Source organism: Candoia aspera, chromosome 2 (genome assembly GCF_035149785.1).
Source record: "Candoia aspera isolate rCanAsp1 chromosome 2, rCanAsp1.hap2, whole genome shotgun sequence".
Classification (NCBI taxonomy): Eukaryota; Metazoa; Chordata; class Lepidosauria; order Squamata; family Boidae; genus Candoia; species Candoia aspera.
The window spans coordinates 157,438,360-157,454,148 of NC_086154.1; the positions used below are offsets into that span (position 1 = coordinate 157,438,360).

Here is a 15,789-nt window from a genome sequence, read left to right on the forward strand (position 1 = left end):
CTTTACGTCAAGGGAAACCTTTACCTTTACCTTATGGAGAGACTGGACACAGGACTTCTGCAGAAGAAACTGCACACATAATGCCTGAAAAGGTGCTTTCCAAAAGACCTTTTAGGTCTTATATGGACTCCTCATTATACTGTATATGAGTGTAATGCGCTTCGAAAGAGTACTAGGTTTGTTTATTTAACATAAGGATTAAGTGCTGCACAGAATATTAATTTAAACCAGGAAAGAAAAGTTGGTTTTGCCAGCTTTGTGTTGCTGGATCTGTCATAGGCTTTCCACTGCTTCTGCCAACAAGCTTTTATATCTCTCTCTCTCTTTGTATGAAGAATGATGCCATTTTGCTTCCTCTTAAGCCTACTGTGTAGGCTACTTCCAGCAGCTGTGGCCCATGGCTGCCGCACTGCCATTTCCTTGATTGCTCATTATCAATCACACCCTCCCACTTCACCTTGCACCCCTGCTCCATGCTGGTGACCTGTCAGCCAGACTATTTTTAGACATGATTTTAGCACTCTTTCAGGAGAGTGCTATAGCCATGTTTATAAATAGCCTGACTGATAGGTAATGGGCACAGAGACTTCCAAGTCTGTGACCCACATGTTAACTAGAAGGTGGCTGTACTCCCCCATCCCTACCCATTAAGTGATTTGTTGTTGTTTATTTTGCTTCCAGGTGACCCTTGGTGGGGAGGGGGTGATGAAGCCAGGAAAATCCACCAACAGTTTTATTTAATGTTCCGCTTTAACAAAGACTCTGTGAACTATATCTTCACTGCTCCATTTCCTAGTTTTCCAAAAATGTATTTGAAAACAATTCACAAAGGCACATACTCTCTTTGTGTTCATGCTGCAGCTCTTGGGTCCTAGACGTTTAGTGGCAATAAGTAAAATCAGCCACTTAATTTAAAACAGCTGCTCTAACCCATTTTAAAAGCCACTTACCCCTGTTTAAATGTCTAATTATCCTGGATTTTTTCTCTTCTGTCAGCTGCTTTGTATCATTCAGATAGTTGAAGATTCTGAGATTGGATGTGTACATGGCAATATTCTGTTCCCCACAACCATATGGCATCTGGAGAAGATTTTCAAAGATCCTCATGGCTGTGCCCAAAATATCACCTGAGAATCAAAAGAAAATAATTCCTGTAGTCAGTGAGTGTTTTCAAACTAGGTTGCATCTTCTTGTTCATACACAACATTTCACAGTTCAGATCACAAAATTTCAGTACTTTGCATTGCTGTGAATATTCAAGTTGACAGTTTGGTGGTTTTGGTTTGCCTGTCTCAAAAAGCCTGTAGTTCTCCATATCTAGCAATTATACCAAAGTTTTTACAGCTACACTTACCAAATGTTCTCAATATAAAGACTTTACCTCTTGATTACATGGGCATGGTTTGTTTCTCTATCATTGTGTTGGACCACTTAGACAGAAGTGTACAAATTGTCAGCTCAAAGGCCACAACAGACGTAGGGTGGCATTTGAAGGACACACACTGATCTTCTATACCCATCCATTTTGGAGGGGCTCTGCAGGGTTCAAAAATGATGCTGCCAATACGCACATGGCTTCTGGGAAGTATTTTCTTGCACCTATGATTTATCTGTAACTTCAGATTTGCATGGGAAATAAACTGAGCCGCCCTTGTTAACCAGTCAGGTACTAAAGCTTTTGATATGGGATTGTATGTTGAAACAGCTCATTTATGTAAAAAGGCAAGAACATCTCATGCTTCTTCCCAACTTACTCCATCTGTTGTCACTGAAAACTAGGCAAAAGAGGGAACTGGGCAGGAAAGGGCTAAACATGGGCAACACTTACTGCCCAGAGTCCCCCGTATGAGGGAGATGGGCGGTGATAAAAATATGATAAACAAACGAACACTGTCATGCAACATTTTTTATTCACACAGCAACCTTTATCCATGCACCCTTCCATACATGAAAAACACCAGCACACTGCTGCAGGCAAACAGGCTGAGGCTGTAAGGTTTATAGGAGCATACAATCACATCCGTTTCTCATAAAATTCATTGTCTGACGTAGCAAAGAATATAGAAAAGTGAATTTAACACAGAAAGGCAAAGAAGAGCATGAAGGGCATTTTTGCCCTTTTTGGAATGTACAAGTGCCATGAAGATTGCTATGCTGATCAGTTCAGCAGCCTGACTTGGAATAAAGCTCATAGAAATGTAACACTTACAAAAACGCAATAGAAGAAAGTCATATAAAATATCAAACGCCAGATTATTTTAATTCTATTTTCTCTGTTCTTGTGTCCAACAAGAATTTTACATGATTTTTAATTTACAAAACTTACCAAGAACAGCAAATGAAGCTCTGGCTGATCCTTCCACCAAATTTGCAGGCAAGTTCAAGATCACTGCTTCAGAGACTGGGGTGCCTATGGAATCACAGAAATAAATAATGGAAATCTGGCTCCCAATTTAACATTCTTTATAGCGTCATTCATGCAGCTGTTGCCACACTGCTTTCAGGTGAGAGTGGAAATATTTATGTTTGCCTGCTGGTGTATTCTAAAGAGTCTAAAAGGCTCTAGTGCTTTGCAACATCAGAATAAAGGCAATAACTAAAACTGATAACCATTAATAGCCATCAAGCTGCCCTAACGTCTACAGTCTAAGGGAGCATTACTATAGATCAAAATCTCTTTGGAATATGTCTTTTTTAACTGCTGTCAGGAACTACAGCGGAGAGGATGCCATCCAAATCAGTGGGATGGCTGTCCCAACAGGGCTGGTGGAGCGATCAAAGAAAACCATTGTCTCTGGCCACCCATCCCCAAGTTTCCTGTATGAGCAGAACCTTAAACATTCCTCTGAGACAAAAGAATTGAACGGGTTGATTCCGTCTGAAGAAGACAGTCCTGGAAATATCTGGATGCCAAGTCATAACAAACTTTAAAGATTAAAATCTGCACTTTGAATTGTACTTGGAAACCTACTGGAAGTCAATGCAGCATTTGCAGAACCAGAGGTACTGTACATGGCAAGTAGGCATGTTGCAGACAGGTGGGCAATTCCCTGTTTTTGTGGTGATGAGGGCATGAGTTATTGTCACTAAGGCATCCTGCTTCAGGAAGGGCTACAACTGGCACTTCAAGTGAAGCTGGGCAAAGCTCTTCAGCTGTGATTTGCACCTGCCTATTTAGCAGTAGCCATGAGCCAGCAGAATCCCTAGGTTGTGGCTGCTAGTTCGGGAGGAATGACACCAAATGGAGTTGATGGAAAGCCACATGGCTTTTGGACAAACAGTAACTTCATCTTGCAGGGATTCAACTTCAGCTTGATCCTTCATATCCAATCTTTCACAGCCTCCAGACACCAAATCAGGGCTCAGGATGAAAATGTAAACCTGATACGATATGATCAACATACCCAAGATGAGACCTCACCCCAAACTGATGGATGACTTCTCCCAGCAAGTTCCTTCAATATTAGACAAGGAGACAGAGGAACTCTGCAGTACTTCACGTAGGAACAGCTGCTGAGTGGATCTCTCCTCTCCACCCTCCCCCGCCAGTAACTGAAACCCTCTGCTGACAATGGAGTGGAACCACTATCATGATCCTCAATCCTGGTCCTCACAGGTGGCCCAGAAGGATATAATGATCAGTGATACTGAAGGCCACTGAGCAGTCAAAGAGGACGAGAGATCCCTTTCCTGATCTTTACACCAGGGCTACCTGTTTTCCATCCCATGCCCATGTATGAACCTAGACTGCATGGTAACTGTAAAAAAATGACTGGATACAGGAAAGGCCTCTTCAGAAGAGGGTATACCACCACTTCCTTCAAGGTGACTGGCACCACCCTCACCCTCAGGGAGCTGTTGCTCTCCTTATGGATCCAGCCATTCATGTCCAGTTCAGCTGCCTGAAGAAACTAGGTGGGACATGAATCTAGTCCACAGGTGGCAGAGCTCAATCTACGGAGCACTCTGCCTACTTCCTGGAAAACAGTAAGCCAAAAATGAAATCTCACCATTCTGAGTGAATGTGAGTGATTTTATTTGCACAATGTTGCACAAAAAGCTTCAGAGCATACTGGTATTAATTGCTCTTCACCTGTACAGCAAGTGCCTTGGTCGCTACCTAGATATCTTGGAGAATTATTGCCAGCAGAGCTGAATTGGCTCTTAAAATTGTGTTGTTTATTCACTGAATTCTGAAAATCTCATCTTTGACTTCAATGTTTCAGTTTTAAGAGTATGGCATGCAAAGATCTTAGGATCTAACACAGTTGTGGACCAAGCTGTTATTTTTAGGTTTGACAATTGACTATTTGTTCTACCTTTTCATTCTGCTTGATTTAAGGGAGTCAGTGAAGAATTAAAATAAGATATATTTGACAGGAACATCTTTTGGAAATCTGCCAAAATAATACCAAAAGCGATTGTGAAAAGCTTGAATACTTTCATTCCATTCATGCATTTCCACCTTACCTTTTACGCAAATTAGAGAGCTCTGAGTCACCTCCTTTTTAACACCTTCTGGCTGTATGATGGAGAAGATGAAAAACAGGAAAATAATAGTATAAAATGTAGCAATAATAAAATAAAGAAGGGAATCACAATTAATAAGTCTATAACACATACTTATATCTATACTTTGCGACGTCACTTGACTGCATTGCTTAGTGATAGCAATCCTGGCAGTCCTGGTTGCCGTTGTAACTCCAGGACATTGAGCATCATTAAGCAGGAAGTCGTGGGAGTCCCAAGCAAGAGTGAGTGCCTGGATCACGATCATGTGACTGTGGGGATGCTGCGATGGCTGCAACTTCACAGGCTGGTTATAAGTTCCCCTTGTTCAGCACGGTCATAATTTTGAACAAATGGTTGCTGAACAAATGGTCGTAACTTGAGGACTACCTGTACATTATTGTGTAAGCTTTTTGTGGGGTTTCAAATATTCATTTCTACATCTGTGAGACAGCGCCTCACTATCTATTCCTCTCTCTCCAGTATAATATCTACCAGCTAGCTCTGCTTATTGCTTGGATGTTCTAAGCTTCATCTTCTCTCCATGATAAAGAGTGTGCGGGTGCACATACATATATGCATGTATACACACCATGTAGATAACTACATACCTCAGATGTACAAATGGTTTATATTTTCCTTTCCACAGACATATGAATCATTATTCCCTCACAAAACAATCATTTCACTCTTGTAGATGCCTAAACTTTACGCTTACCTCAACCAAAAGTGGTTTGATGACTGTATCTCTGCGTCCCACAGTTAGCTCACCTACTTTGGCTTCAGCAGTGACAGTGAAGTTCACTGTACCTGAAAGAAGGCCCAATTGCACACACAAAAAATTGTTTTTCCATAGGTAAAGAAGAAAAGCACCATTAAAAGAAACCTACTGCCTGCTTTAGATAAAAATATAATCATTTATATGGCTTTTTGACATTTCTAATAAAACCATTATTATAAAACATTATAGGTGTTATAAACAAAAATAGTAAAGAAACAAACCCAGTATAAAAAGGAAACATTTTGCTAAAAACAGTTAGACTGGAAAGGATGTTCATTATAAAGTGGCTGATTGATTGAGGCAAAGAAGCAATATGATTTGCCTTGATGAAACATCTTAAGTTACCTTACTATTGCACATGTGAGAAAACCAGAAGAGACTTCTGGCTATTGAAAGTCCCAGGAATGGGACTCTGAGAAGATTCTCAAAGCAGCTAGAAGCAAGGGGCTTTGTAAAAGAGCTCTGAAGGGGTGAGCCTACAGAAGACCCCTAAAGCAAAGGACTCCTGACTGTTTTATCTGGTTTCTTTCTGAGAAGAACCTAATTTAGGGGAACAGCCTTCCTCAACCTATAGGGTTGACCACATTTGGGGGTTAATTCTGAGAGACGTAATATGAAGAGAGCAGGATGGTACCAGCTGCAGAAAGTTATTCTATGAAAATCAGAGGAAGGATAATTCTGTAAAATAATAGGTTACCTAGCTTTTGAGGCCTAATTCTCCAGCTGTAGGATTTTGTTTCATCTGCACATATTCTTGTGAAATTCTCTGCTGATGGATTTTCTGCTTCAAAATCCTGAGAGTCTTCTAGTGTAACAATTACCTGAGGAGAAAAAAAGAACCAATTAGAACATAAAAATGCTCAATCTAGGTCAGAACTGCAGGTCTGAGCAACATCACTTGAACATAGGAAAGATTGGAAGTTGATTCCAGTCTATTGACATTCCCAGCTGCAATTGGCTGCAGTGCCTGGCATGCCGCCTCCCCTCCAGCAGCTGGTCACTGTCTATTTCACCCAGGGCTGTTATGTTGTCAGCTGGCCAGTAGCTTCCTTTTTTAAATTTCAGCAATGACTCATAAACAGCATGAGTCCAGTAAAATCTCCTGGCCACATGGTTTTCCCCACCTTTTCTGCCCCCCTTGTATCTTTCAGTGGCCACTCTTCCAGTTTCTGACCAGACGGGATAAAGTATACTGCCCTTTCTTTTCCATCTTACGCCCACTATACTGCAGTGGTTCCTTTTCCTTTCCTTTGTTTTAATCTTTAAATTGCAACAAAGGCATGTTGAAACATAGCTATAAGCTTCTAATGAATGCTATTCCTTTGCTTCTCTTAATCTGAACCATCAGTTCATCCTTGGTACAAAATTTTTATAAAACTTCAGTAGAACATAGGAAAGAAGGAACAATCTGTTCCATTGGCTTTGATCACTGTAGCCCTAGAACAGTCACTGGGAGTCAGGCAGCATATAAATTTAAATAATAATAATAATGGTGGGAGAGAAAAAGTATTTGAGTTAGCGTCAAAGGAAAGAGCATGGGAAGTGGGTGTGAAGGTATCCATGTATGCAAACGTCTCGTAAAGCAATCGAAAATAATGGTGATTAGTGAGGAAAAGGCAGGACCTGGAAGACTTGCCCATACCAGGGCCAGCCACTGAGGCTGCATGGATTTTTTTTTGCTGCATGGATAGAGCAGATAGCAAGCGGGGGTAGGACCGTTCCAGACTGAGCACCAACCTGGCTCTGTTGTGAAGCCACTGAAATCCAGGCTAGAATTCACTAAATTGGCTTCAGGAACAGCTGGGAGCAGCACAGGAAACAAGCAGCTTAGGCTGCAGTGGGAAATTGCCCCTCTTCCAATGCTCTGATCTAGTATTGCTAGCTTGACTGGGAGGAAGTCACATCCTTTTCCCCATCCAATTTCCCCTACATCCATTAATAGGAAATGCCAGAGATGAAACTAAATTATCCCATATATTCTTGCTGATTTTCACATCGAAAATGAAATTATACTTGTTATTTGCTACTATTCTGAGACATTTCGGAAGACCAGAAAACTATTCTTACTGTGGAAGCCAAAAAAAAAGGTGGCTAGAACTGGCAGGAAATGTGTGTAACAGATCACAATACATAAAAAATTGCTGTTCTTATTCCAACCTACATTTTTGCTGAAGTATTTCTATTCCTGAACCTTGCAGAAATTTCTGCTCAACTATAACCTGTATGAGTACCGATTCCTATTTCTCATGCAACAAAAATATAACAACATGAAAACCTTAATTAATGATTGGTTTATATTTATGTTTATATTAATCTTTAAGCATTCCAATTCTAGCAGATATATTTGTTCTCTGACTGCAGCTGGAATCTCCACTATGTTTTATCTTTGACCTCTTAACCAGTGACATACAAGGTCATTTTTGCTCTCTTGTTTAAACTTAGGAAAAAGGTTACAGGGTCTGAGAAAGAATTCACCGAGTACACAAGAGAGCAATGAAAAATTGGTGTACATGCCAAATACATGTACATGTTTTGTAATTTAAGGTAAATCTGTCTTGAATTGCCACAGGAATTATTATTCCCAGGTCATAGCTAAAAACATTGATTAGAATTAGGAATCTGTTGTTAGATTGCACCAAATGAAACCTCTTTTTAGGAATCACATAATCCTTAGAGAAAGAGCTGAAAGAACATTTACACTCTTCTCAGTTTCTCTTCCTCTTTTAGTACTGTTAGGTAGACTTTTTGTCTCTTTGTGAAAAAGAATGCCCCTTTTAGGCTTCTTAAATTTTGCTTATCACTGCCAATAGGTTCTTTATTATACGTCTGTGCTCTCACCCTTGTTATGATGTAAATTTTGACTGTGTTCACACAACGTGCTTAACCTAGAGGATGCATTCATAGAGCATGCTGAGTTTGATTAATTTAACTTTTCTTTAACTTCTTAAATCTTTCTTTATAGCTTAGTAAGTTTCTGTATTATTGCTTTCACTCTGTACTAAGTTATAATTGCAGCCACTAGAGACTTAAAGAACAAGCTGTACCTCAACGCAATTGTTCAGATGATTGAAGACACTGGCTTTAACAATAATTTCTTCTCCTCGGACAGCAGAGTAGGGGAATATTACATTAGCAAAGAATGGCTGAAAAGTTGTCAAAGAGGCAGGCCTTGAGGTGCCAAACCCAGCATCATTTTCAACACAGAATGCATTGGCTTCCCATTTAGTGATGGTATCAGGCACAGTGTATAAGAGATTAGCTTTCCCAGTAGCACTGCAACATAAAAGGAGAAAACTGTAGAAACATTCTGGGGTCATCTGCTGTTCAAGTTTCTTAGTAGTATTTCTGTAACCTTGCACAGTGCAGTCCCCCAGTGAAATGCTTGGAGTGCCTCATTTTGACCCAGATAAGGCATCTTAGGTGTGGGAGACAAACGGCTCTGAGATTGGAGGGAATTTGTGGTGTGGCTTCTGAGCAAATTGAGATAGAGACAGGGATAGATTCTGAGGGAAGCGATTGGAAGAGACTCTGAAAAGAAACACTGAATAATCTCTCAGGAAGAAGGAGAAAAATAGTTAAGGGAAAGAGAGGCTACCTATGAAAATTATCTAAAAGCTTCACTAGTGCAAAACATAGTTTTACAATTGCTAAAGCGGGCAGCTAAGTGGGACTACTTTTAAAACTGGTCCTGAAAGCACTGTGTTGGTTGCCTGTACACTACTGGGTCCAATTTAAATTGATGACATTGGATTTAGATAATTAAAAACTATCACTCTGCCTATTATTTTGCTTTTCTGTTTTGTAAAAAATGAACTTTGATGAACACCATCAAAAAGAAACCAACAATACTTAAAAAAATAACTGTGTTAAGGAAAACCAACAAAATAAAACCAACAGTACTTTAATGTTTATGTTTTTTTAAGTATTGTTGGTTTCATTTTGATGGTGTTCATCAAAGTTCATAAACATAAACATTAAAGTACTGTTGGTTGCATTTAGTTGGTTTTCTTTAACACAGTTATTATTTTTTTAAATAGACTACTCTCTTTTCCTCTAGGAGGAAGAGTGGCATAGAAACAAAATAAACAATCTATTATTTGGATTTTTTTTTTGCTTCTCCCCTTTCCATCAAATAAATTATTGGTTTTTATATATTAAGCTGTCTTTATTAAGAAGGCTTTAACCTTCTTAGGAAATCTGTTGGGCTGGAGGCATTATGCATCACTTGTGAATGAGTCCTGCCTGGCAGCGGATCTCCAAGATTTCAAACTGGAGTCTTTCCCAGCCCCACCTGGGAAGGTCAAGGAATACATCTCAAATATACGTAGTAGTGTGTATGAATCAAGGCCCCATTATTTCTACCACAAGGCCCCTGGGGTTACATCAGCCCCACTGTACTATTTAGCCCCATATATAACTATCCCCTGCATTGATTTGTCCTCAAAGCTATTGCTCTCACCGCCATCAGCTTCTTAGTTTATTGTACTAACACCTTGCAGAGTATTTTTCAAACCTAGTTACTTCTGGGGTAAGGTTCTTAACAAATTGATCAAGTGTCTAAAAATAAAACTAGAAAATAAAGGTCAATAGTTCTCTCTCTCCCTTTTGAGAGAGGATTGTAGAAAGACTCACTTGACTGCAATCATATCCCAGATCCAGGTTTCAGGAAACGTTGTTCTCACCGTCTCAATCACACTGTTGGCAGAGCCACCAAAAGCAACAGCCTTTTCACCTGGAAAACAAAAACAATAGACAGACTTGAAATTAGCCATAAGAATAGAAATTGTAGTGGAAATGATTAGGATCTATTCAAGAACACTGCTGAAATAAGCATAGGATATCTAGGGTTTACTGAACATGAATGCTGTAAAAGCTACAGAAAACCTTGTATTTGCTTTTCCAGATCTGGGATTTGCCTTTAAAATATCCAGCAACAGATGACCACTTAAACTGGTTTAACAAAAGGAGACACTCCAAGATTAACTGCTCAAGAGATGCCAAGTTGGATTGGAATCATTGTCTAGAAGAGGAGGACTTCAGCAGCTTGTCCCCAGCCTAGTGCTATTTGGACTTGGCCCTTCACATTTACTCTTTGTCACAGGAGAAAACTCCCTTTCCTGCCTTATCCCTCAGTGCAGTCCACATTACGTTTTAATCTAATTAACACTCTGATTAACTAATAAGAGCATAATTAGATGGCTGGTGGGAAGATCCAACTTAGGTCTTCTGAAATAATATAAAGCAGAGTTATACAGGTAGTCCTTGCTCAATGACCACAATTGGGACCGGAATTTTGGTTGCTAAGCAAAGCGATCATTAAGCAAATCCAACCTGATTTTATGACCTTTCTTGCAGTGGCCATTAAGCAAATCACATGGTCGTTAAGTGAATCATGTGGTTCCCCATTTATTTTGCTTGCCAGAAGCCAGATGGGAAGGTTGAAAATGACAATCACATAACCCCGCCACTCTGCGACGGTAATAAATGTGAAGCGGTCACCAAGTCTGCAATGGTCACAAGTGTGAGGACCGGTCATAAGTCTTAACCATCACTAAATGAATGGTTGTTAAGCGAGGATTACCTGTAGAGAGATTTAAGTGCAGCCTGCAGCCTAGTTAGGTGGAAGAGGTGAACCAGGCACACATTCACACATTCACAGCCCAAATGCCTTCATAAAAAGAAAAGCTTTTTATCAGGATATTAAAGAGGTCATTATCCTACTTGCAACATTTCAGGATTTATAATCTGTTTCTTAAATGACTTCTGTCATTTTCCTTTACTGAATTCTTGTGATATGTTGCAATCTTTGCAGAACTACAGTATACAGAACCTAAATCCATACTATTTGCTGGATTAATATCATAACTTTTTCAAAAGGCCAAATTTGGAGTCTGACCTAGCTAACAGAGATGATCAAAAGGCCTACCTCATATTAAGGATGACAGACTGGCTGCTTCACTTTACAGTGAAAAAGAATCAAAATGGTCAGGCTAGAGCAGGAGATCCATCACCACTTCATTGTAAAAATTCAGTTTAAGCCTTCTTTTAATACTTACGTGAATCATTATAAAGATAATCATCAGTGGAGATTTTCTTGCACTCAAAATCACTTCGACACACAACAGGTTTCTGTAGGCTGGAGCCAGTGAAAACCTTGATACCCATATTCTTAAAATAGAGAGATAAATGCTTCTTAGTTTCTGCATTAATCACCAAAACATACCACACTTCTCAAAAATGGATTTTCCCTATCATAATATAGTCTCATATCCAGAAAAACATCTTCCAGAGAAACAATTTAGGTAGGGCTGAATATTCTTTTTTCATACTACTGCTACTATATAGGGAGAAGAATTTCTGTCCAAGTAGGCACCTATTTTTAAAGAAAATATTCAGAAAGATACAACTCCTTTTCATATGTAACTTGATCTATGACAAACAAGGAATATTGAAGGAAATTGGTCTTTTTCTAGTGCCATGCAGAAAATTTCTCTTGCGTTTGACTTTTTTCCCCCTGCCAATTCTCATTCGAATGATAAAAGGGAATTTGCTCTTGACATTTGTTTCAAAGGAGAAAATAATTTCACTAAAATTTCCTCGGATGGAATGTACCATTTTTGCTCTTGCTTATTTAAAGGTGGCTGAAGGATGTGTTTGTGTGAATATTGTAACCTGGCTTTCATTGTACAATCCTTTCTTCAATGGTCTGAGCATCTGACTTCATACAATTAAATCCCAAGGGTTTGAGAAGGATTAATCCACCTGGAATTTTAGATTAGAAAGCATGAGCAATTGGGGAATCTACAGAGTGATGTATAGATTTGTAACAGGAAGCCACAGCCACCACCATTACAATCCTCTACTGCTTCCAAGTATAGTAAAAGTAAAGGTTTCCCTTGACATTAAGTCCAGTTGTGTCCAACTCTAGGGGGTGGTGCTCATCTCCGTTTCAAAGCCAAAGAGCCGGCGTTTGTCTATAGACACTTCTGTGGTCATGTGGCCGGCATGACTAAATGGAACGCCGTTACCTGCCTGCCGAAGTGGTACCTATTAATCTACTCACATTTGCATGTTTTCAAACTGCTAGGTTGGCAGCAGCTGGGACTAGCGACAGGAGCTCACCCCGTCATGCAGATTTGAACCGCCGACCTTCCAATCGGCAAGCTCAGCAGTTTAACCTGCAGCGCCACCACGTCCCGCTTCCAAGTATAAAGGTATTGAAAAGGTACTTTTCCAGGTCCAATCCAAGGTGTTGGTTATCACCTTTAAAGCCCTTCATGGCATGGGCCCAGGATACTTGAAGAACCATCTTGTCCCAATTACATCGACCCGTCCCACCCCGTCAGGCAGGACAGGCATGTTATGGACCCCGTCGGCTAAAGAATTTCAACTGGTGGGGTCTAGGAGGAGAGCCTTTTCTGCTGTTGCCCCCACCCTATGGAATATCTTGTTCCCTTAGGTGAGGTTGGCCCCCACTCTTCTGGACTTCTGGAAGAGCATCAAGACTTGGCTCTGCCAACTAGCCTGGGGATCCAAGAATGATAGGCAGCCCTGGGGGTGGTTGGTGGTTTGAAGACGCTCTCTCTGCCTTTTAGTTTTCCTGTTTTACTTCTTGTACTTCTTGTATTTCTTGCCCTTTTATAATGGTTTTTATGACCTTTTATTTGTAAGCTGCCCAGAGTCACTTTCATAGCGAGATGGGCGGTGTATAAATTAAATAAAGAAATAAAGAAACATTATTCCTCAGAGTAGCATACATATAGTAGCAGCCTCCTGGACTTCTCCATTGGGTAAAGCATTAATCAACTGGGCCTACATTCTAAGTATGTTTTCTGGCATGAATCCTTTTAGGAGGGTGGGACAGAAGACCAATGAAATTATTTATTTCCTTGGGAAAGCTATTTCTCATGTTAAGCACAGCTCAGATAATTGTGGTACTGATGTCCTTGCATTGTCAGCTTCTTATTTAATCAGAGCAACACATTCCTCCTTAATTCTTTAACACAACATAGAACTTCTGCTTAGCTGTGATTCATTGACAAAGAAATGACCAAAAATTTTACAAAGCAATCAGATTGTAGCTTTCTAGGTTTTCAGCAACTGCTGGCAATAAACAAGTTGTCACTAAGCAGACACAAAAGGCACTAATTCCAAATCTAACAAAAGGATGTTTTTTTCTCTGTTTCTCTCATAGACCTACCTGAAAAATATCATAGACATTTCCATCGTTGGTATCATTTACAGGCACATAGTACAAGCCATTAAAAAAGGTGTTTCTCATCTCAACACATGGCTCTTTAGGACTATCATCAAGGTTTAGGCCATTATGATAATAACCAAAGAGTTCTAGGTAAGGCATCTGGTTGTATACCTGGTGGGAAAATACAGGTGCGTTTAACTGGAAACAAGGACTTGCAGAAACATACAGCACAAGCAAAGATCAACACAGGCATGACTGTCTTAAGAGAAGTGAGAAAATGCTGAAGGTGAGATTGGGAAAAAGGTTTTCATAAATTTTAGGAAAATTTCCTAATATGGAGTATACTGGTTGCTCCTGAAGAGGGACATGTATTTCTCTGACTGGGAATAGAGAATTTTAGGCTTATCCGTAGATTTTATTTGCATGACTCTTTTATTTTAAGAACATGCCTGAAACAATCTGTAACACAGTAAAGTATATTATTATTTTATTAAGCCGAGCATTCATGTTATTACTTAAATCTGTAAGAAGACAACTCAACGATATAATGCAGAGCAACATAGCGGTTCATTTCAGAATGAGAAGAAATGAAAAAAAAGATAATACAGGTATATGATAAAAACTAAAAATGAAATACTATAACTTGAGGAGCTCAGACTGAAAAAACCAGGAATTACTCAGTCAGAACCATAAAGACAATGCATATCAAGGCACTGTAGACCTGCAACATTTTCCAAAGCTCCATTATGTTCCTTATCATCCATTTTCTTGTGTACATCACATTAGGAAGGTGTGTTCCACTGAGTTCCTCACTTCAGCAATCTATATGATATAAGAAACTGTCTTGGGCCTATACCCAACCTTTCCTGACCAGCCTCCAGTCTTCATTTTGGAGCACACAATGCCACCTGGTAGAGAAATACTCCCAGTTTCCTCAGAGTTTGTGTTAGTGAACACAGTTTTTGACTTACAAGGAAGAGAAAGATTAAAGCTTACACTCTCAGGTGATAGATCTGTTCCCCGACTCAACAGCAGGACACTCTTGTCCACGGCCCGCACAGCACAGAAGGAAGCGGCTTCAGCACTAAGATGAAGGGTGACCTTAGAAGCTGGTAGCACTTGCTCTTTTGAGAACTGCAGGCTCACCTGGAATTGAGCAATAGCATCAGGAGGATACATTCCTCAAGATACAATCCCAAACACAGCCATACAGTACTAGAGAGGACTGAAAGTTAGTTACCAGCTGTTTACTATTTTCCCTTTGCCTCAATCCAGGAAATGGCAACTGTTATGAAATAAATATAACAGCTGCACAGTACTAACATAGTTCAGTATGTATGTTGGTATACCCAGCGCCTGGATCTGAGGCCAGCAGCGGAAGGAAGAAGATGGCGAAGGTCAGTTGGGAGAGGCAGGGGGCGGCAGGGGCAGGTGGCAGCAGAATACAGGGTGGTGGAAAGGGCAGAGATGAGGGGAGATAGGCGGGGGTGGAACTGAAGCAGAGGCAGGCACAGCAGGGCAGGGCAGCCTCATCTGCTGAAGAGAGCTTGCTGGGCCTGGCTGGCAGGAGGCAGCAGGATGGAGCTGGCAGTTCGTGTAGGGCAGGAGAAGCGTAAGATTCTCACCTAATGACCGCAACTGGGACTATTGGAACTGCAGTCACTAAGTGGCATGGTCACGTGATGTTTCACATAACGACTGCTTCACTTACCGATGAAAATTCCGGTCCCAATTAGGGTCATTAAGTGAGGACTACCTGTATGGTCTTCAGATTTATTCTCCAACCCCTAGCTATAGGGACCTCTAGTAGGACATTCTTTCCCAGGTTGAGTTCTGATCTCAAAATCCTCTTTGGGTTCTCAATATTTTTCTAGGTCTCTCCCCCTTCCCAACTTCCTCCCTTAAACTTTCCTGCTTGCCTTTCCTTATGGTTTTCTCCATCCACTGCCCTCTTCTATTGTATGCCTCAATACTTTCTTCCCTATGTTGTTCCGCTTCTCCTTCTACTGTGTGACGCTACAGCAGCTCAGCTATTTGCTGCCAGCAACTTTGTAAAACATGTAAGAATTCTGCTGGCAATGTAAAATAAAAGGATATTTCTGGATTTCCCCTTCAGCATTTTTAAAGTTGAGACTATATGCCCGTATCTTCTTGATCACTGCTGTTTATTTAAATTTCAAGAAATCCTTAGTGTTCTGTGTGTTCACTGTTGGGAAACAACCCTTAGGTCAGCTTTGCAATTATTTGTACCCCAACTATTTCATTGAGAGCCAGTTTGGTGCAGTGGTTAACGCACCAA

At 40.3% G+C, this 15,789-nt stretch overlaps 1 protein-coding gene across 1 annotated transcript in view; it reads right to left on the reverse strand.

The window, feature by feature from the left end:
• LOC134491048 (ovostatin-like) overlaps positions 1-15,789 on the reverse strand; it is a 48,858-nt gene that overhangs the window by 13,154 nt on the left and 19,915 nt on the right. The window contains exons 15-24 of the mRNA XM_063294535.1: positions 14,487-14,636; positions 13,491-13,661; positions 11,347-11,458; positions 9,923-10,022; positions 8,335-8,563; positions 5,988-6,111; positions 5,228-5,319; positions 4,471-4,522; positions 2,327-2,410; positions 951-1,127 (exon numbers count right to left, since the gene is read on the reverse strand). Coding sequence (XP_063150605.1) covers positions 951-1,127; positions 2,327-2,410; positions 4,471-4,522; positions 5,228-5,319; positions 5,988-6,111; positions 8,335-8,563; positions 9,923-10,022; positions 11,347-11,458; positions 13,491-13,661; positions 14,487-14,636 — 1,291 coding nt within the window. The remainder of the gene's footprint in view (positions 1-950; positions 1,128-2,326; positions 2,411-4,470; positions 4,523-5,227; positions 5,320-5,987; positions 6,112-8,334; positions 8,564-9,922; positions 10,023-11,346; positions 11,459-13,490; positions 13,662-14,486; positions 14,637-15,789) is intronic.